The 22,453-nt window shown below is 39.7% G+C and overlaps 1 protein-coding gene across 8 annotated transcripts in view; it reads left to right on the top strand.

Annotated features, from left to right (window-relative positions):
* The window catches only part of marf1 (meiosis regulator and mRNA stability factor 1), a 70,103-nt gene that overhangs the window by 27,245 nt on the left and 20,405 nt on the right, over positions 1-22,453 (top strand). For 7 of the 8 annotated variants that reach the window (XM_078418336.1, XM_078418335.1, XM_078418334.1 and 4 more), the window contains 8 exons: positions 10,006-10,160; positions 11,549-11,704; positions 11,875-12,058; positions 14,115-14,293; positions 16,126-16,206; positions 16,635-16,871; positions 17,255-17,374; positions 21,336-21,511. In XM_078418336.1, coding sequence (XP_078274462.1) covers positions 10,006-10,160; positions 11,549-11,704; positions 11,875-12,058; positions 14,115-14,293; positions 16,126-16,206; positions 16,635-16,871; positions 17,255-17,374; positions 21,336-21,511 — 1,288 coding nt within the window. The remainder of the gene's footprint in view (positions 1-10,005; positions 10,161-11,548; positions 11,705-11,874; positions 12,059-14,114; positions 14,294-16,125; positions 16,207-16,634; positions 16,872-17,254; positions 17,375-21,335; positions 21,512-22,453) is intronic. The other variant, XM_078418338.1, reaches the window with a different exon arrangement.

Raw genomic sequence — 22,453 nt, 5'->3', positions numbered from 1 at the left:
CAAGGAAGGGTCCCGACCTGAAACATAACTTTATCCATGTTTTCCAGAAATGCTCCCTGATCTCCCTGAAGTTACTCCAGCACTGTGTACTTTTATGTATTAACCAGGATCCGTAGTTCCTAGTTTCTACGACAATGATCATCCCGTACTCAGTTATAGCGGACAATCAGCAATAAGAACACCATTCCCCCTCTCCTCTATGGTTCATTATAACAATAGTTAAATGTACAGTGCTTTTCAGCAGACTACTCAATAAAGAATGCAGTTCTGGTCACCCCATTACAGGAAGAGAGTGCAGAATTTGGAAAGGGTTCAGAGGAGATTCACAAGAATGATGCCTGGAATATGGGGGTATTAGCTACAGGGAGTGGTTGGACAGACGGATTACTTTCTCTGGAATGCCAGAGGTGGTGAAAAGACCTGACAGAAGTATATAAAATGATGAAAGACATAGGTGGGCTGGACCAACTGGCTGGAGTTTTTGCAGACATTGTCAACCTCACATTACTACGGTCTGAGGTTCCCACCTGCTTTAAAAGGGCATCAATAATATCAGTGCCCAAGAAGAGCAAGGTGACATGCCTCAATGACAACTGGCCAGTGGTGCTAACGTCCATGATGATGAAGTGCTTTGAGAATGTGGTTAAGGTGCATGGGAACTCCTACCTCAACAAGAACCTGGACCCATTCAATTTTCCTCCCACCGCCACCGGTCAGTGGAGAATACGATCTCCCTGGCTCTCCACTCTGCACTGGGATACTTGGACAATAAAACACATACATTAGGCTGTTGCTTATAGACTACACCTTGCATCAACACATCATTCCCTCCGCACTAGTTACAAGCTCGGGGAACTGGGTCTCATAACACAATCGGCGTAGTTGAGAGATACAACGGGGAAACAGGCCCTTCGGCCCACCAAGTCCGCGCCGACTAACAATCCCCGCACATTCACAATATCCTACATACCGGGGACAATTTACACATACACCAAGCCAATTAACCAAGATACAGTGCCCTCCATAATGTTTGGAGGGCACCTGTCCGACTGATCAGAAACACTCTTCAGGAGTTAGGTGTGGATTTGTCAATGACCACTGTCCGCAGAAGACTTCATGAACAGAAATACAGAGGCTACACTGCAAGATGCAAACCACTGGTTCGCTGCATAAAAATAGATGGCCAGGTTACAGTTTGCCAAGAAGTACTTAAAAGAGCAACCACAGTTCTGGAAAAAGGTCCTGTGGACAGATGAGACAAAGATTAACATATCAGAGTGATGGCAAAAGCAAAGTATGGAGGAGGGAAGGAACTGCCCAAGATCCAAAGCATACCACCTCATCTGTGAAACTCGGTGATGGGGGTGTTATGGCCTGGGCATGTATGGCTGCTGAAGGTACTGACTCACTTATCTTCATTGATGACACAACTGCTGATGGTAGTAGCATAATGAATTCTGAAGTGTATAGACACATCCTATCTGCTCAAGTTCAAACAAATGCCTCAAATCCCATTGGCTGGCGGATCATTCTACAGCAAGACAATGATCCCAAACATTGGGACAAACATAAAGCAACAAAGGAGTTTTTCCAAGCTAAAAAAATGGTAAATTCTTGAGTGGCCAAGTCAATCACCCGATCTGAACCCAATTAAGCATGCCTTTTATATGCTGAAGAGAAAACTGAAGGGGATTAAACAAGCACGAGCTGATGGCTGCAATACAGGCCTGGCAGAGCATCACCAGAGAAGACACCCAGCAACTGGTGATGTCCATGAATCACAGACTTCAAGCAGTCGTTGCATGCAAAGGATCTGCAGCAAAATACTAAACATGACTACTTTCATTTACATGACATTACTGTGTCCCAAATATGGTGCCCTGAAATGGGGGGATTATGTGTAAACACTGCTGTAATTTCTACATGGTGAAACCAAAATGTATAAAAATGGCCTTTATTAAAATCTGACAATGTGCGCTTTAACTACATGTGATTTTTTTCTATTACAAATCTCAAATTGTGGAGTACAGAGGCAAATAAATAAATGATGAGCCTTTGTCCCAAACATTATGGAGGGCACTGTACATGCCTGTTATGCTGCTGCAAGTAAGAATTTCATTGATAGACACAAAATGCTGGAGTAACTCAGCGGGTCAGGCAGCATCTCGGGAGAGAAGGAATGAGTGACGTTTTGGGTTGAGACCCTTCTTCAGACTGATCAAAGAATTTCATTGTTCTATTTTGGGACATATGACAGTAAAACACACTTGACATTTGAGATAGGAAAGACAGCACCTTTTTTTTCAGGATAGAAAAATCAAACACTAGGGCATAGCTTTAAAATGAGAGGGGCAAAGATTAAAGGAGGTGTGCAGAACAATTTTTTAATAAACACACAATGGTGAGTGCCTGCAACAAGCTGCCAGGGGTGGTATTAACGCAGATACGATTGCAGCATTTAAGAGACTTTGGGATAGGCATGGAGTGGAGGGATATGGATTATGTGCAGCCATGTAGGAATTGGTTTTGGCATCATGTTCGGCACAGACATTGTGGGCCAAAGGGCCTGTTCTTGTGCTACACTGTTCCAGTAGCGTTTAAATAGTTTCATTGTTTTGTCCAGCATGCTAAATATACATTTTTGTGCATACCATTACTAGGTAGGTAGAGGAATATCTCGAAAAGGCATTCCAGGGCAATTAATCTACCAGCCTAAAATAAGGCCAACTCAATAATACTGCTTTGGATAATTTCAACATTTTTACTACACAGTGAAATTGACTTTGCTGTGTCAATGTGACAGGCTATTGTTGCGAAAGGTTGTTTTGGAAATGGGAGTGGCAAAGCCAGGAGAAAGACTCATACCTTGCCAGCCATCACTTCAGTCAGAGTTGTCATCACCTCAGCTTCACTTATTATTCTGAGTGCCATTCAGCTAGTGATTTTGTGACATCCACCACCATCTGCATTGTCTCCAATGATCTGATCATTTGCACCACCACTCTCGCTATGACCCCATTTTACCCTCTCCATCCCACGATAAATATCAAATTTGGGATACTGCGATAATGCTCATGTTTTGTGGATACATGGCATTATTCCTGCGTTAGTCACATTGGATCCCCCATGTATATATGTTTTAATTGTTACATCCAATTTTATCCCCACTTGGACAGAAATGTGGTCATCTGCAGAGGGAGCACAGCAGCCTATAACCAAAGTGATACTGTGTTTGAAGTGAACAGAATTAAGTACAAAACCTTTGCTCCTCTGTTCCATTGGGAAGCACAAATCTACATTCTGAAGCCATTTGAAGGTTTATTGCATTTGTTGGGAAAGTTAATCACCAGTGTAGACCCAGCATTAAAGTAATACCCCTTTTCTCTTGGGAAATGATTGGGTTCTGAGAGTCCAAACAATGCATTGAGAAATAGCTGGATAATTTCCCTCATGATATATTTATCCCAAAGATACTAGAGGAACAAGATGGACCACTCCGTTGAAATCGCCTATACTGAATTGTATGCAAAGGAGCCATTTTAGTAGGCAAAACCCGCCTTTCATTATGCCTTGAGGTGTAATCAGTGTTTTGGGGGAACAGTATGTGTAATTATACCATCAAAATGCAGAATATATCTGATCTATTCACAGATTTTTCTTTTTTTTTTCTTTTTAAATGTTTCTGCAAGTTTCTGCCTACTAAAATGGTGCCTTGACGTACTACGGTTTTTAGGGTCGAGTGGTCTATCTTGTTCCTCTAGTATTTTTGATTTATCCTGACATTGCAGAATTTCAGATCATCCCCAATCAATTCTCTCACTAGTCTGCAAGACTAATGCAAGAATACAGTACATCAATGCAAATGGAAATAATTATAGTTAGTCACTAATCTTAACTTGGGAAATCAACTACTTTATGCGGGGATTCAGAAATGTGCAAATCAGACAGGATCTGGTTGGTAAACAGATGGCTGGTCTTCATTAATACAATACTTCTGGTGATTTGAAGATTCTTCATCCCTCAACAATTGGGAAGGACACTCAAATGGAGTGCTCGTCAGTTTGCCTTACGTTGCTCATACAATCCTCAAGGGGAAAGTAGTGGTACTACATTACAACACCAGAGACCCAGGTTCAATCTTGACCAGGGGTGCTGTCTCTACGGAGGTTGTATGTTCTCCCTGTGTTTGCATGGGTTTTCTCCTTGTGCTTCTGTTTCCCCATCATTGCAAAGTCATGCAGGTTTTTAGATTAATTGGCTTCTGTAAATTGTCCCTCATGTGTAGGATAGAACTAGTGAATGTTGGTCGGCGTGGTTTCGGTGGGTCCAAGGGCCTATTTCTGCCACGTCTCAACACCTCAAGGTATCAGTAACAAAGAAAGATCAAAAGTAAATTATCAACATATTTAATGCAGCAGCACCAACATTCAGTAGAAACAAGGAAGTGCAGTTGTTGGAAAGGCATAAACAGCTGGAGTGACTCAATAAATCAGGCAGCATCCCTGGAGAACATGGATACATGACGTTTCAGGTTGGGAAACTTCTTAAGACTGATTGCAGGGGTAGGGAGAAAAAAAGCTGGAAGAGTGGAAGGGCAAGACAAATCATGCCAGGTCATAGGCGAACACAGCCGGGGGGGGGGGGGTGATAGGCAGATGGTTGAACAAAGGTCAAGATGTCAGAGACAAAAGGATTAAAGTCACAAAAGGTGTAGGTAGAAGGAATGGTGGGGAGAGATAGGTGATAGGTGCATGCTCCAAACTCTAATTATCCCTTCCCAGACCCATCCAGGTGTGACTTTTTGCTAGATGTTGCTTAGAGCAAAGCCCATTGTCGGTCAATAATCTACGAGTGCCAAATATCTTGACAGAACCTGTTGCCCGCTAGAACCTTCCCCTGTTACAAAAACTAAAAGATGCTTCACTGCTTGTAGCATCTTGAGGGACCAGTGAGCCGAAGCTCAATACCTCAGTGGGCAGTTACATCAGTCCAGTCCTCTTTTGCTGTGAAAAGAGACGTTTTCCAGTTACTTTCGCATTAACAGGCAATCAGCAGATTGGTCTTTGAAGAAGAAAAATGGCAGTAGTTACTGCCAAGATCAGCCAATCCACCCAATAAAGGCTTTTAGTGTCAAGCACAGAAAACCATTAATGCTCACAAGCATAAGTGAGGCATACATTTTATATAAACCTGAAAATAAATTGGAAATATATATCCACACTGAAATCTTCTGGAATTTTTTGAGGATGTAACTAGGAAAATGGACAGGGGAGAGCTGGTGGATGTGGTGTACCTTGACTTTCAGAAAGCCTCCGACAATGGCCCACATAGGAGATTAGTGGGCAAAATTAGAGCACATGGTATTGGGGGTAGCGTACTGACATGGATAGAAAATTGGTTGGCAGACAGAAAGCAAAGAGTGGGGATAAATGGGTCCCTTTCAGAATGGCAGGCAGTGACTAGGGGGGTACCGCAAGGCTCGGTGCTGGGACCGCAGCTATTTACAATATACATTAATGACTTGGATGAAGGGATTAAAAGTGACATTAGCAAATTTACAGATGAACTGTAAGGAAGTGTGAACTGTAAGGAAGATGCTATGAGGTTGCAGGGTGACTTGAACAGGTTGTGTGAGTGGGCAGGTGCATGGCAGATGCCGTTTAATGTGGATAAATGTGAGGTTACCACTTTGGTGGTAAGAATGGGAAGGCAGATTATTATCTGAATGGTGTCAAGTTAGGAAAAGGGGACGTACAACGAGATCTGGGTGTCCTAGTGCATCAGTCACTGAAAGGAAACATGCAGGTACAGCAGGCAGTGAAGAAAGCCAATGGAATGTTGGCCTTCATAACAAGAGGGGTTGAGTATAGGAGCAAAGAGGTCCTTCTGCAGTTGTACAGGGCTCTAGTGAGACCGCACCTGGAGTACTGTGTGCAGTTTTGGTCTCCAAATTTGAGGAAGGATATTCTTGCTATTGAGGGCGTGCAGCGAAGGTTCACTAGGTTAATTCCCGGAATGGTGGGACTCGTATTTTGAAAGACTGGAGCTACTAGGCTTTTATACTCTGGAATTTAGAAGGATGAGTAGAATAGAATAGAATAGAATAGCCTTTATTGTCATCCAAAAACATGTTTTCGGACAAAATTCCGTTACCCACAGTCAACAATAAGAAGCAATAAAAATAAACAATAAAACAGAGGGGATCTATTGAAAGATGTAAGATTATTAAGGGATTGGACACGTTAGAGGCAGGAAACATGTTCCCAATGTTGGGGGAGTCCAGAACCTGGGGCCACAGTTTAAGAAAAAGGGGTAGGCCATTTAGAACAAAGATGAGGAAAAACGTTTTCAGTCAGAGTTGTAAAATCTGTGGAATTCTTTGCCTCAGAAGGCAGTGGGGGCCAATTCTCTGGATGCTTTCAAGAGAGAGCTAGATAGACCTCGTAAAGATAGCGGAGTCAGGGGGTATGGGGAGAGGGCAGGAACGGGGTAATGATTGAGAATGATCAGCCACGATCACATTGAATGGCGGTGCTGGCTCAAAGGGCCGAATGGCCTCCTCCTGCACCTATTGTCTATTGTCAACCTGGGGACATGCCTTTCTTAAATGACATCACATCCTTTACTGCCTCATGATCATGCAGATAAATCCTTTGATTGCTGCTTAACAATATAATTTAATTCCAAATTACCTCGTTATCCTTTTCCTTTCACAAAAACTAAAAGATGAAAGGTTATTGGCCAAGTCCCAGTGCTATTAGTGCTTTTGTTGAAGGGCATTTATTTTTAAATTCACTCATTTTGGGACTCTATAATCTTTAAACATTGATGAAAGAATACACATTGCCTATCCTATTCTAGCATATAGGAAATGCATAGTTTCAAATAAATTATTTGTGTTGACGGTTTAATTTCTGGGCTGTAAATGACGTTTGAGCTAAAAAGTATCAATTTGTATGATTCCTTATTGGAATCCATCACTTTTATGCATGAATTTGCACATGGTGATGTTGACTTGTAATGACCCCTTCCTCCAGACAAAGAATCCATTTGATTGACAAATAATGAGAATTACTTGCTTCCCTGCCCAGAAGCTTCCCAGCAACATTTCCTGAGCTTAATCAAGTGTACTGATGAAACACACCCTGAAAACATTCATGGAGTCATTCAGCATGGAACAGGCCCTGCAGCTCAACTTGCCCATGCAACCAAGATACCCCATCTACACTAATCCCCCTCCATGCTTCTGTCTGCCCCATATCCCTCTGTCAGGGGTTCCCAACCTTTTTCATCCCGTTTATCCCGTTGCAACTTTTCGAAAGTAAATTTACCCCCACCCTGTTTTGTTCAGTAATTTGAGTTTACACTTCTACCATAATAAAGCAACTGACAAAGGGGAAATTTTAAAATACTGTTTTTAACACTATTATTTTAAGTTCAAATAACAATAATAATAGCACATAACAATGTTATTTCACTTGTTTATGAACAACTAATGATGAACAGGTACCAGAACCAAACACAGTCAACAAATTTAGGATTTAGGCAAAATGTACCCCAGGTTGGGAACCCTTGCTCTAAGTAAACCTTTCATTGCCAGTACAGCCCCAATCTAGGTGTTGCTGGTTTGGGAAGATATTTAGGGTCATTAACTAGTTTTAAATTGTGTGTAATATCCAGGATATCTTAAAATATTAAATGTCTTAAAACAGTTAGCTAATATATATAAAGCATCATTTAGATTTAGAGATACAGCGCAGAAACAGGCCTTTCGGCCCACCGGGTCCGCGCCGCCCAGCGATCCCCGCACATTAACACTATCCTACACCCACTAGGGACGATTAAAAAAAAATAAAAATTTACATTTGCCCAGCCAATTAACCTACAAACCTGCACGCCTTTAGAGTGTGGGAGGAAACCGAAGATCTCGGAGAAAACCCACGCAGGTCACGGGGAGAACGTACAAACTCCGTACAGTACAGCACCCGTAGTCAGGATCGAACCTGAGTCTCCGGCGCTGCATTCGCTGTAAGGCAGCAACTCTACCGCTGCGCCACCGTGCCACCCTACTTGACACTAATAACATTTAATTTAAAAACACATCTTGTCATTCAATTTATATCCATCAGTTCAGTTTTTAAATGAGATATGAAAAGAATCCAAGAAGCCCAATCCTGTTGGCATTCCTCACAGGTGTTCTGTTGAAATAGAAACTACAATTTGTGGAAGACTGGGACTCGTGCTGAATTGGTTTAAAAAAAAATTAAGATGGGAACGAATGGTGTAAATAATATATTTTTCTGAAAAGTAGAATGCCTTTGTCCATCCTTATCAGAACTGTGGAAGTTACTGATTGAGGAGATATTTTTTCATTCAGGAAAATTTCCCAGATTTAAAAAAACCCTGTTTTTCCCCTAAAAGTCCAGAAAGTTGAACATCAAACTAATTTAGATAGAGTGAAAATACACTAAAGCAAGAGTTTTATTGGCAGACTGTATCTGGAAAGAGCATAGTGTTTGGCAAAATGTACAGATTTAGTTACTGTACAGTTTTGTCATGTATGTTTTTAAATACAGATTTGCAAGCTATAACCAAACATAGACTAACCTAGTTCAAATAAATAAGACAGCTTCCAATAGGCAATTAATGCTGCATCTGTAATTCACAAGTGACTAATTGGGTAATGATAGATTTAAGTGTTACAGGTGTGTTGCTTAAAGTGGTAGAAACGAGCAATTTTCTGTCCTCACCCCTCCACCCAAAAGTAAAATAAGTAGAAACCATTTTCTTACCTTTCCTTTGGAGCTAAGTTGCTGATATGGCAGTTGTTTGCCCAAAAGAATGGAAGTTTAAGGTCCAATGTGGTGCTTAGACTATATTCTTAACACTTCAATTGGAATCTTCTAGTCCTCTGGTAGACCTACCATTATCCAATGTGATGAGGGATTCTGGTTAAACAGCTTCTCTGCAAGTGAAAGTTGAATTTTATCAGTGTTTCTACTGGTTTACAAAAGCCTTTCAGGTTTTAGTAAACACAAATTAAATCATTTAAAAAAGATGAACTTTTAATGTCATTATCATAATCCATCTTGAAATAATTGGAACTTGAAATGGTAAGTACTATATTTTCTACTGGTGTGTTAATACAATATAAGTAACACAGATGGCAAAACTATTCATAATCTCTGCTTGTATTTCTATTACTTTATAAATATATATCCTGTTTTTTAAATTTTCATCTTTTCGCTTAATAGTAATGTTGACTAAATGATAATACACTGAGGTTGTTGAACTCTGAAAATAATGTAGTTTACATGCAATAGACAATAGGTGCAGGAGTAGGCCATTCGGCCCTTTGAGCCAGCACCACCATTCAAAGTGATCATGGCTGATCATTCTCAATCAGTACCCCGTTCCTGCCTTCTCCCCATACCCCCTGACTCTGCTTTCCTTAAGAGCTCTATCTAGCTCTCTCTTGAATCCATTCAGAGAATTGGCCTCCACTGCCTTCTGAGGCAGATTATTCCACAGATTTACAACTCTCAAACTGAATATAGTTATGTCTTGAAACTAATTTGAGAAATGAAAGCGGGTTTCTTTAGAATAAGTGACAGGTATGTACGTTTTTGAGCCGCAAAAGTGAGTTTGATGTTTATGGTAGTATTAAACAAATTGGTGGAACATGTGAAGTTTGAGGAAAACAACCTGATTGTCTTCAATTTTAATTTTATGTAATTTAGGTCTATAAAACTCCACTAATTCTGTTCTTGTTGTCAAACTTAGCTTTGACACAACATCTTTTTCAAATATGTGTACTCTTGTCCCTCCCAATTATGAATGGGCTAACAATGCTTAACCTCATTTAAGTTTTTTCATGTGGAGGTTTGGAAATCATTTGGTTTATTCAAAATGTAAAACCTTTTTTTTCTTGTTTTAAACAAAACTACTGACATAGACATTGACACAGTTGCTTATATTTTAACAGTTAATTATTTATTTTATAAGGAGCTCTGTGGTATGGAATCCAAAACCAAACAAAGTGGACAAGCACCTCAGATCAAAAAGCAAGGAACTGAATCTCCACCAATAAACCATTCTGTGTGTTCTCCAGCTACTTCTAAAAATACAGGAAATGGAAAATCTTTCAATGGAAACGTTAAGTGAGTTTGCATTTAACATGTACTCTGGTTGATGAGTAATTGTGTCATTTTGTACTTCTAAGCTTTGTACTTTTTAGTTCTTCATGTTCTTTGAGATAATTGATCATATTGAAGAAAGGAATCAGTATGGTTTGATGAACATGTCGACTACATGTATGATGAGAGAGTGACTTATTTGTTACTGTAAAAATCTTCTAACTGAAAGTGCTAAATGTTGTCTTTGTAGATTTTTGTCACTTTTCTAGAATTTAAGAACACTGGATGTTCTTAAATGATTAGGCATTTTAATGGGAAGCAAATATTTTGAGTATAATTTGTTGAAACAGTTCTAGCACATTATTTGCTTTTAACACAGCTGTGTGAAGGACAGCTAGGATAAGAAGTGTAATACATGGCAAAGATTTCTGTCCGAATGTTGATCTTCAAATGAACTGACAGATTATTGATGTAGCCAGCAATTTCATCACAGAAGTAGTGGATAGGGATTATCACTCACAAATTATGAAATTCATGATCCTAACTATCGAGTTCAACAGTAAATATTATTCCTAATTCCATCTTCTGTAGAATGCTTTTTGTCTCATTAATATTTTCTCTGCACTTCTCTTTTGTCATCTGGTTTATTCTACCTTCCTAACTTTCACACATCTACCCTTTGTATGTTTTCTACCCCTTCCATCTATCCCTGTCCATAACCTTTTCTGATTATGATTAGAAGTCATGAAAGATTGCTTCTGCCTTCACTTATTTTATGTGCAATAAGGCACTGCAGATGCTGGTTTACAAAATAAGACCGAGTGCTGAAGTAACTCAGTGGATCAAACAGCATCCAGGTTGCTAACCATATTAACCACTCTTCCCATTTCCATATTGATCTTTCTGTCCTGGTCTGCCACCATAGCCAGACTGGAGGAACAAAACCTCATTCCACTTTGGTAGCTAATAACCCAATGGTATGAACACTGAATTCTCTAATTATGGGTAACCTCTAGCCACCCCTCACCTTTTCCCCCCCACCCCTTCTACCTACACAATTTGCAACTCCTCAATCTCAGTCTCACACATTTGTCCTATCCCTCCTCTCTTCCAGATTTCCTTCCCCCGGCCCCCCTATAACCAGTCTGAAGAAGTACCCCGACCCAAAACGGCACCGATCCATGTTCTCCAGCGATGCTGTCGGAAACTGAGTTACTCAAGCACTCTTTCCACACATTTTATGATATGCTGAGCAATTCCAGCATTTTAATTTTGCCTTTTCTTCTTATGCCGCTGCAATATAGAAATATTCTGAGGTAAATGTAGTCTGATGTTGACAAATGTTTCATATAACAGACAGCTGTAAGAATCTACCGAAGAATAAGCACATTATTCAATGTTTTCTTAAATAGGCAAGAAACTCCAACTTCAAATCCATTGGAGTGTCCAACAGACAGAAGTGAGAAAAAAGTTGACTTCCGTATCAGTTCCCCTTCTGCTTTTTCTAAGCTGTCAATTTCAAGACATAATACACCACCTATTATGTGCCATGGTTCCTGGTCTGCTAGGTAACTTTCAATTTTGCCCATCCTTTAAAAGAGATAAATATGTGAAATTAATGAGTAATAATAAATGGGAATATTACTGCATTTACAAAGTGTTGATGTTTAGTTTAGTAAATCTGTACTGTGATTTTTTTTTAGAAAAATGTGACAATATTTGACTTTTGATATCCTAGGAGTCTATCTCCAAGCCTCTCAAACCGTTCCTCACCTATAAGCACAACTCAAAACCATTATTCTGATGTCCAGACTGACCCATTTGCAAATGGAGCAGATGTGCAGGTCAGCAACTTGGATTACAGAATGTCCAGAAAGGAACTACATCAAATATTGCATGAGATTTTCTTCAGGCATGGCAAGGTAACTGACAGGAATGCTTGAATAGAGGAATGCTTGACAATGAATATTTTTTTTGCATCTAAGACAGCAGAGTTGTAATGAATAGTTTATTGTAGATGTGAAACTTTTGTCATGTCTTTTCATTTTCTTATTTCCTACCTCCCTTTTCTTAATGAATTAGGGATCGGGTAGAAGTATACACCTCTCTCTTGGCTGTGAGCTGTACTAAGCTTAATAATAAGAAAATCTCAATCTTCATAAGCTGTACGAAAGAACGTTTGTTATTTTTCAGAATTTGCACTTATTTAAAATGTTTGCGTTTAAATCTGATTCTATGTTGTTAGTGCACTATATAATGCTCCTGCTCTGCATTAATGAATTGATTTTGGTACTTCAATAAAGGTCCAAACATTGGCTCAAGTTAGCTCAATCCTCGATTTAAAAAAATATATATATACTTGCTTTTAATCTCTGAACAATTTCAGATTTAAACTTTAAATATTTCCTGCAGTGTGACATAGTTCAACAAAAAAATGTTTATTCTGTTGATTTAATAAATTTGCTTTTGCATAAATTTAATGGGTACACTGATGGTGTAAAGTTGTTACCAGCTAATCATCCAAAGGGCCAATGTGGAATTATTAAATTCAGCAAATCTGTAATTTAACAAAAACAAGTAATTAATATTGATCAAAAGGTTTTCGAGTTTCCTTATGCCCTTCAGAGAAAGAAATCTACCATTCCTACTTGGTCTACTCTATCTGTGACTCGAGACCCACTGATGTGGTTGACTCTTAAGTAACCACTGAAATGGCGTATGAAGCTGCTCAGTATATTGTAAACACAGCGTAAAAGATTAAAATCCCAAGTTGATGATCCACCTTTGCTTTATTCCTGAGATCCACACAGTCGATCTTCAGCCAATTTAATTTGCAGCATGATCACAAAAAGAGGACAAAACCAATCCATTGAATCACCATCCTATCGGTTTATGATCAGTTATCAACAAAGTGACGGAAGGTGGTACTTGGTCACCACTGGTGTTCCATTAGGTTTTGCTGGGGCTTGTTGGCTCCAATCCTCATTTACATACTTGGTACAAATAAAGAGCTGAATCCCAGAGGTGACTTGCAAGTGACCGCCCTTCACAACAGGCCACTTAAATTTAAATTGATGTGCTTCAAGGAGAAAAACTCCAATGGTTGGATTTGTACATTGCTCCAAGGAGGAAGATTGTGATAGCTGGAGGCTAGTTATCCCACCTCCAAGGACATCACTGCAAGAGGTCCTTGCGGCATTTTCCTAGGTCTAACCATTTTCAACTGTTTAATCAATGACATTCCTTCCATCCTAAGGTCATGGGTGGGGATTCTGCTGCTCACTGCGCAAAGTTCAATTCTATTCACAATTATGTAAATATGACGAGTAACATTTGTGCCACAGAAGTGCCAGGTAATGAGCCTTGCAATGAGAGAATATGATCACCTACACTTGACGACAAATGACATTACAGTACTCCACCATTAATAATCTGGGCATCACCATTGACCAGCCAAGTAAAATCTTTGGTATCTGAACAAGTCAGAATAACATCCCAATGCCTTTCCACGATCTGTAAGGCTCAAGTCAGGAACGTGATTCTTTTTTTAATCTGTCCATTTGTCTGGATGATTGTAGTTCTGGCACTGATTAATTATCTTGACATATCCAGCACAACACACCTGACTCATTGATACCCTATCCTCCTCAAGTATATACCATTTGCACTGCATTTACTTGCCTTGACTAAATCAACAATACCACCTACTCCCCATCATCGCGAAGGGCAAAGGTTTCAGGCACTTGCAACACTACCATGTGCCAGCCTCCCTCCAAGTGGCATAGCATTCTGACTTGGATATATTTTGTAATTCCTTTATCCAGCATCATCCAATGAAAGATGGTGATATTTGTAAAGTTTTTACAATGTTACTTTATTAATAATCTGAAATGAATGTTTTTATGTTTTATCAGTCATTTCTGTATTTTAGAAATAAGATGAACATTTATTTTCTCATCTGAACTATTGGATATATAGGTGAAGAATGTGGAACTAAGTCCTCACACCGACTATCAATTGAAGGCAATGGTGCAGATGGAGAGTCTCCAGGAAGCAATTTCGGCTGTTAATAGTTTACACAGATACCGAATAGGATGCAAGAGAATCCAAGTATCATTAGCCACTGGGAATGTCAATAAATCCTTGGCTTTACTAAGGTAAAATTGTTTCTGCCTCTACTGTATGTAAAATCACTTGATTTTGGGAATAACTATTAATTCTATTAGAAGAACACAAAGTGTTAGAGTAACTCAGCAGGTTAAGCAGCATCTCTAGAGAACATGGAAGGGTGACTTTTCACGTTAGGGCCCTTCTTCAGAAGAAGGGATTTAACCCAAAACGAATCTATCCGTGTTCTCCAGTGATGCTGTATGACTGAGTTACTCCACTGAGTTTGTGTATCCAAATCATTGTGTAGTGTTTGATCAGTGGAGGAAATCCAACTCGACAGCATGGCCACACTGTCATGTTTTATGCCAACTGGTTTTAAGAATTATTTCCTTTTCATTTTAACTACAAAGTAACTTAAAAGCAAAAGTTGTAACTTTATTTCAAATGAAAAGCCTGTTATACCAATTATGATTAAACAAGTATCTTAAAACTTGATGTACAGAAGATAACTTCATGTGGGCTTTTTACAAGGTTAGGCATGGTGGGTGGTCCAGAGGTGTGGAGCAAGGTATCTGAGGGAATTTGGCAAATTGGATCCAAAATTGGCTTGGTGATGGGTGCGGAGGGTACTGGTGGATGGGTGTTGTTCTGACTGAACACTGGTGCTGGGACCTTTGCAATATATATAAATGACTTGGATGGGAATACAGTTTGTCTGATTAGCAAGTTTGTAGATGACATAAACTGGTGGAGTCGTAGATAACCAAGATTGTCTATGGGACATTGGAATAAATCAGTTGGAAGGTTGGGTGAAGTGGTGGGAAATGGAATTTAATCCAGTTTAGTGTAAGATGGTCGAGTTTCAGAGCACAAAATATGGTTAAGATATATAGAGTAAATGGTAGGAACTTTGGGAGTGTTGATGTACAGGAAGACCTTGGTCTGCATGTCCATAGCTCCCTGAAAATGGAGGCACTGGTGAAAAAAAACCATTTGACATGCTTGCCTTCATAGGTCGAGGCACTGCATACAAGAGTTGGACCTTCATGTTGCAGCTGTACGAAACGTTCCTTGCCCACACTTGGAAAATTATTGTGTTCTCTTCTGGTCACCACACTACAGAAAAGATGGATCAATGGAGATAGTGCAGAAGAAATTTACCAGGATATTACCTGGAATGGAGAGCTCTCAGTAAAGATTGGATATGCTGTATTTATTCTTACAGGATTGTAGAAGGCTTATGGTGTGGACCTTTATAGAGGTTTATAAAATTGAGGGCATAAATAGGGTAGACAGATTATTTCTCCCAGGGTATGGGAGTCCAGAACTAGAGGGCACAGATTTAGGGGGGGGAGGGGGTGTACTTGGAGGAAGCTAGAAGGGTATGTTTTTCACCATAGACGGTGGGGGTGGTGGTAGCCTGGAACAAGCTGCATGAAGAGATGGTAGAGGCAGATACAATTACAATGTTTGGACAGATGCTTGGATAGGAAAGGCAGGAGCGAGGTATGGGCCTAATGTAGGATTAGCACATTTAGTCTTTATGGTGGGCCAAAAGTGTTACTTTTCTGTGTTGTACCGTTCTAAGATTTTGATAAATTTTGAAGACTTCCAGCTTTGAAGCATGCTTTGTGGACCATTTAATAGAGTGGTATCAAATTTCTTAACATCAACTCTGGACAAATTTATTCAAGACTGAATTTGGATGTTTGAAATAAAATATCAAATGCAAAAATTGGCACTTCCACCTGGGTCTTTGGATGCTCAGCTTGTCTATGTTACTCCAAGAAGAAATATTGCAGGACAGCTTGTCTGAATAAACTATACAATGTTTAGACATGTCATGAATGAATGTCTTGCTCGTTGTTTATTATTATAGCTCTGAGGCCATATTGATTCTGCAGGATGCTCCAGCATGTTGCTTGCCATTGCTAAAATTCACCGAACTCTATGAGAAAAGGTACACATTTTAGATCTGTGGGTTATTAGTGCGCTATCTGTTTATGAAGTCCTGTACTCTTTTGTCCCTCTGAATTCAGGTGTGTAAAGGAATTGAATATATGCGGTAGATGCAAGTTAAATGTTGAATTAAGATATTTTGATTCTTTGTTTTAGTCAATTCTAATCAAGTTTTTTAATTCTACAGATGCTATTGTACATATTTTCCTTGATTTTTTTATAGTTATATCAAAAATATTGGATTTTCTTTTGACAAAATGAAAAATGACCTATCTTTGGTCACACTTTCAAATATACTTTTGCTCAGTTCAGCAGTATTTGTACCATCAAGTAATGGCATGCTAGTTTTGCTTGTAACATGTGAGCTGATTACAGAATTACGAAAATGCCATAGCTTTTCTTAAGTAACTTTTTAAAATTAATCTCCAGATTTGCACGCAAATTGATTGTGTCTGATTTGTACAAATTGACTGACACAGTGGCTATTCGTGACCAAGTAAACGGACGAATGGTTTGTCTCCTGCCCAGTAGTCAGGCAAGACAGAGTCCGTTGTTTTCTGTGTTGTCATATGATGGTTCGTCAGCCAATTGTAGTCCAGTGATATTTGAAGGACTGGAATACCACGAACCAATCTGCAAACTTCATTGTACAGATAAATGTTACAGGTAGGAATCCCGTTTCTATCCGTTCTTGCATCTATAGATGTACCATATTGCTATTAAACTAAAGAATAAGAATCAATGTGCTTTTTTTTTTCTCTTGCTTGGCAGCAACTAATTTTGTGTAATTGCACACAACCTTTGCTTGTGAAATATTTGGTTTGCATTCCAAAAGATAGGTCGTAGACTACCTCTGACCGTATGTGGATGTGTTTCTCTTAACATCTTCAATCAATGTAGAGGGTAAAAAGGAACGTGATGTTTCATTCAGCTTGAGATATTTCTTAAAGTATTTCATAAAGATCACAAATCCTTAAATACTGCAGGGATGAATGTTAGTCAGTGCAGGAGGCTCGGCATAATATTCGGTTTCCTTTTTTGTTTTGCAGCGAGAATGAATTTGATCCAGATTCTTACAAAATACCATTTATAATATCGTCGCTGAAAACATTTGCACCGCAGGTTCATAGTCTTTTACATACACATGAGGGAACCGTGCCACTTCTCAGGTAAGTTTGAACTTCTTTTGGATATCCTGGGATAGTAGTAGATATCCTGGGATATTAGTAGAATGAAGAAAATATTTCCTAGAAGTTTCCCTACTGCCATGTACAGGCAGGTTGTTCCGAACGTCTGCATTCTGGTCACAATAAATTATTAAGCCTTCTGCAATACAGGAATTTGGCTTTATGCTATAATTTTAAGGTTTCTAGTTTTATACTGATACATTGTTACTATTAATTTGATCCTTCACTCAGTCACAATCATCCATTTCAAAGGTGATGTGTTGGCTAGAAAGTTCCTGCTATTGGAGGAACTGAAGTTGACAGTTTGAAGCCATTTCGTAAGGTTCACTACTAATCATTCTGATCAGGCGACTTCTGCAAATGTGTTCACTCTGGACAATGAGTCCTGAATAGGGAAGTGTCTTGCAAGGTAAATTCTGATAATCAAGAAGCATATTAAAGGGAGGCAAGAAATTAAAGGCTAGAAAAATGAGAATGCGGGCACTCCCTGAGGATGGAGGATGGCGAGGGCTTCCTGTCCACTTCACAGATGTTAAAGCATTGCCTGGGCTCGCTGCTCCTCCAGTTTTGACCACAGTTGGTACATCACTGGGCAGGCGAGCGAGAACAAGAGCAACTCGAGGCCGCGTTGCCAACATCTCCTATGAGGTGCGCACCCGAGCCCTTCTTCACCAGGTGTCGCACTGTCTGGTTGACATGGCTGTTGTAGCCTCTGGCCAGCAGTGCTTTCTCCAGGCCACCCACAGGACATGCTCGGTCACTATGGGGCTCCCTGACCTCATCAACTGCCACTGCTTCCCATTGCTTTGTGCACTCCACCGCTCTCCCTCCTCCTCCTCCTCCTGCCCCTTTCACCACCGCCTTCTCCATCTGTGCCCGCGTCCAAGGTGGAAAATGTTGCTGAGTCCAAGGGAGGTGGTGGCAGTGGACGGGCGAGCAGACAAAGTGACGGTGGACAGAAAGATGCAGCAGCTGGTGAAGGGGAGGGAGCCCACAGTGAACAAGCTCGTCCTGTTAGTGGCCGCGATCTGAAGAGAGCCCTGTCTGCTAGGGGCTACAATGTGTACTGAAGCAGTAGCCACGTCAACTGGATGGTGTGCACCTGGTGCAGACCAACGACATCGGCACCTAGTTCAAAATGGCAGTGCTGGAGCAACTCAGCAGACTGAATCAGTCGGTAGAAGGGGCCCGACCTGAAACGTCACCTATCCATGTTCTCCAGATACTTTCTGACCCGCTTAGTTAGTCCAGCACTTTGTGTCCTTTTGTGTAAACTAGCATCTGCAGTTCCTTGTTTCTACCTAGTTACAAAGTGATTCCATCTTGTGTAAAATATGACTTGAGTAAAGCATTATGGAACGTAAGTAACCTTTGTGTAAGTCAGTGGGTGTCTGCTAGATAGATCCATGATGAGGTACTCTAAAATTTGGGGACTTTTATTGAGTGGGAGAATGGCTGATAGTATAGGTGATATCTGGATGGCCTAAATAATCAACAGTATCTATATATTGTCAGTATTTAGTAGCGTATAATGCCTGCAATAATTGTGGAACTCCTACAGCCCAGAGTTGCAATTTGAAATTACAGTGAGATGTTATCTTTGGACTCTATTAACACACTGCATGAATTGTCAGATCTGAACTGAGAATGTCTTAAAGGGTCAGGCCAACTTGAACCAAATAAACACTGCACAGGGGTAGTGAATTGGTCTCATTGGCCACACCCTTCAGATTTCTGGCTATTAATATCTCTGATGAAAATGCTGGGCTCTGCATATGTAGTCACGAATAATTCGCCACCTCTTCCACTTCTAAGTTTGAAGAGATTCAACTGTCACTCCATGCTCCCAACAAACCTCTATAGGTGCACTGTAGGAGGTATGCTGAATGGTTGCATCATATCCTGGCATGGCAATTCCACACGAAGGAATGAAAGAGGCCCTTTCAAGGGCCAAATTCAAGCCAGAGACCTGTTCTGAGAGCCCTCCATTTCATGGGATATGGCATCTGACTATTGGAATGGGAAATGAAGGCACCAATGCCTTTTTGATTTCTAGCTCCAATATGCAGTAGAGTCCTGAGAAGTGCAGGAGCTTTGCAGACTTGTAGGAATTGAAATTCAGGTTGAACGTCGATTCTCCAGCACCCTCCATTCCAGAGCCTTGCTGGATTATCCGGTCAAGTGATAATGAAATGCCAATACACCCCAGCCCTGCTAATAGCACTCACTCCGTGTCTCCAAAACACTATGGAGTGCCAGTACATAAACAAATATTCTGTTATATTGTCATTTCATCAATTTCTGGAAAATCAATGTTCAGTCTGTATTACAGTGCTTAATAAAATAGGCAATAGCAGGTTGCATTCTTTGGCAATAAATCCTTGATGTTTAAGTCACATGTAGGTTCTACTTGAAGGGCAGTATTATGAACTATTGAAATCATTTTAGGTGCTAGAACGGCACATTGTCTGAAAAGAGAAGTAAATTTAAAACTTTGTATCAGAGTAATATTTGGGTGCCGAGTACAACCCAGTTTAAATTTGAGGCCTGAATAGAGACAAAGTGAGATTATAAGCAATCCCAAGAGTTTTCCAAATTTCACCATATTTTTATTATCTGTAACCTCCCAAGATGTTGGGAATTCCTCTTAAATATTTAGAAAGACGACTGCAATTCTTGGCTTCATCTGTGAATGAATGAATAAGTTTATTGGCCAAGTATGCATATACAAGGAATGTGCCTTGGTGCTCCGCTCACAAATGACAACACAAACATAGTTAACAATTAAGAATAAAGCATAAACACATCAAAACAATGAGGAGTTCTGCAAATGACCAGGAGACCATTTCAATCAAATTGGGGATGTGCTGAATTAAGTAAAACAATCGAAAGCGAACAATTTATTTAATACCCATAGGTGTGTAAAAATAATTGAGCATTACTAATCAGCCCAGTTGCAATATCCTGTTCTATTGATCTGTGCATTTATCAATGTAGGCAGTCACTCGATAAGTAAGGAAATAAAAGCCTGCTGAATCTTGCCCATCATCCTTTTCCCAGGAATGATGAGACAATTTTAGTACAGTATTGCAATGCTAATTGAAATCAGTTAACTGCGCAGTTATGAATTGAATGTAAAATTCTTGTTCAATAGCTCATCAAACCATAGAATGGCTAAAAGAGTGCCATCCGCCCCCTGTTTATGCAGTTCACCCAGCGCAGCAGTTTGATCTCCCCTGCAGTACATTCCATATTACAACCACACACTTTTTAAGAATGTTATTCCTCATTCGGTTCCCCTTGTGGCTGTGACTTCAGTCTTTACTCCCTCCACCAAAGTGAGCAGGCTTCCATTACACATAATTAATGGACAAAGACCACTTTTCTCGTTATGTGTATACACACTCCTTTAGCAATCCAGCTTTCTCCATGTTGCCTTTTGTATAACTTTGACAATGCTTTTTACCTTCAAGAAAAAATTACATTGGTGTCTCCATTAATTATTGCCAATTGTGCATTTTCTGCTTCAATGAGCCTTTAGGAAAAGATTTATCTTGCCGCTCTCTAATCAAGTGACAGCTTTGTAGTTGATGACTTCCCCTTACTTCCTAAATCAGTTACAAGCTGTGATGTTTTTGAGCTGGTCTTAAAAATAATCAAAATTGCCAAGAAATGACCTGCAGATCTATTTAGCAAGGCACTCAGTTGTTATGCCTTCTGCTTTACAATTTGTGCAGATGACCACAGTATGCAATTGTAGCCAAATGTTTGACTTTTTCCTTGAATCCTAGACTCAAACATTATTTTGAAAATTCATGTTTCAAAACTGCTTTTGAATAAGGAAGAGTGCTTTATTGTATGAAATGTTACCAAGATTTGCATCCTTTCCTAAGTATTGTTCCAATTTTGATTTTTCTCATAGTAATTCTGTTTTTTCTTTTAGCTTTTTAGATTGCTATGCTTCTGAGTTCACAGTTCTGAAGACAGTGGAAGAAGGAGAAGGTGGCGTTCCTTTGGAGCACCTCATAACTTGTGTCCCTGGTGTTAACATTGTCACAGCACAAAATGGTATTAAAGTTGTAAAATGGGTTCACAACAATCCACCACCACCTAATGCTGGTAAGGTGACTTGTTCTCCATTTAAAGCAAGTTAATGGAAAATCTCAATTAATCTGTGGTCTACAAAATAAATATAGTTTGGTATATTATAGCAATGGTTAGCCTACTTCTTTTAAGTGAAATTGTAATTTTCATTTTGTAAAGTACATGCACAAGTTATAGATTATTTTGACCTGCGTTTAGCAATAGTGGCTTGTGGACAGGGCTGGGGTGTTGTACTGGCTGTCTAGATGCTGTGAGGGATTGGGGTGGTCTGGGAGGGGCATTGTCAAATGTTTGAAATAGATGTTTCCCTCGAACCAGGGAGCCAGGTTGCAATCAGATTGCTGAATGAGGTTGGAATTCTGAAACATACAAATGATGGGACTTGTAGAGTCCATTGCAGCACTGTGCTACTAAAATGCCATTGTCCTAGGGGTATCCAATTATGATTGCCTCTGGATTAGCATGCACTATTTTCCCAGGCAATGCACTAGGTTCTTGTATAAATCACATCAGGTGCACCGACACAATTTGTGGAGGAAACTGTCCAGTTAAACTTCCAGAGTAACACCAAACAGCTCAAATGTTCATTGGGCTAAATTGCATTGAATTTTTCTTTTGTGTGGCTGTCAATTCTACAGACACTTTTTGACTAATTTGAATGCATGATCTGTAATGTACCAAGCCGAGGGGCTAGATACATTTTGTTACGGTGTCATACAACACGGAAACAGAAGTTTTGGCACATGTCTCTTGGCATTATGCCAGCACTTGTGGAAACTAGATTAATGATCGTTAATAAGATAAACGAAGCCAATTAGTTTCCTCGAATTAATATTTGTTGACATATTTAATTTAAAAGACACTTAACTTGCATATTATCTAATTTTACATTTGTTTTGAATTACTTAAATGTATTTTAGTTATTTCTGAATGTCTCCAGTCATTGAAAACATTGAG

This window comes from Rhinoraja longicauda, chromosome 21, assembly GCF_053455715.1.
Source record: "Rhinoraja longicauda isolate Sanriku21f chromosome 21, sRhiLon1.1, whole genome shotgun sequence".
In the NCBI taxonomy this organism is placed as follows: domain Eukaryota; kingdom Metazoa; phylum Chordata; class Chondrichthyes; order Rajiformes; family Arhynchobatidae; genus Rhinoraja; species Rhinoraja longicauda.
The sequence above is the reverse complement of the archived record's forward strand: the minus strand, read 5'-3'. Positions and strand labels throughout refer to the sequence as shown.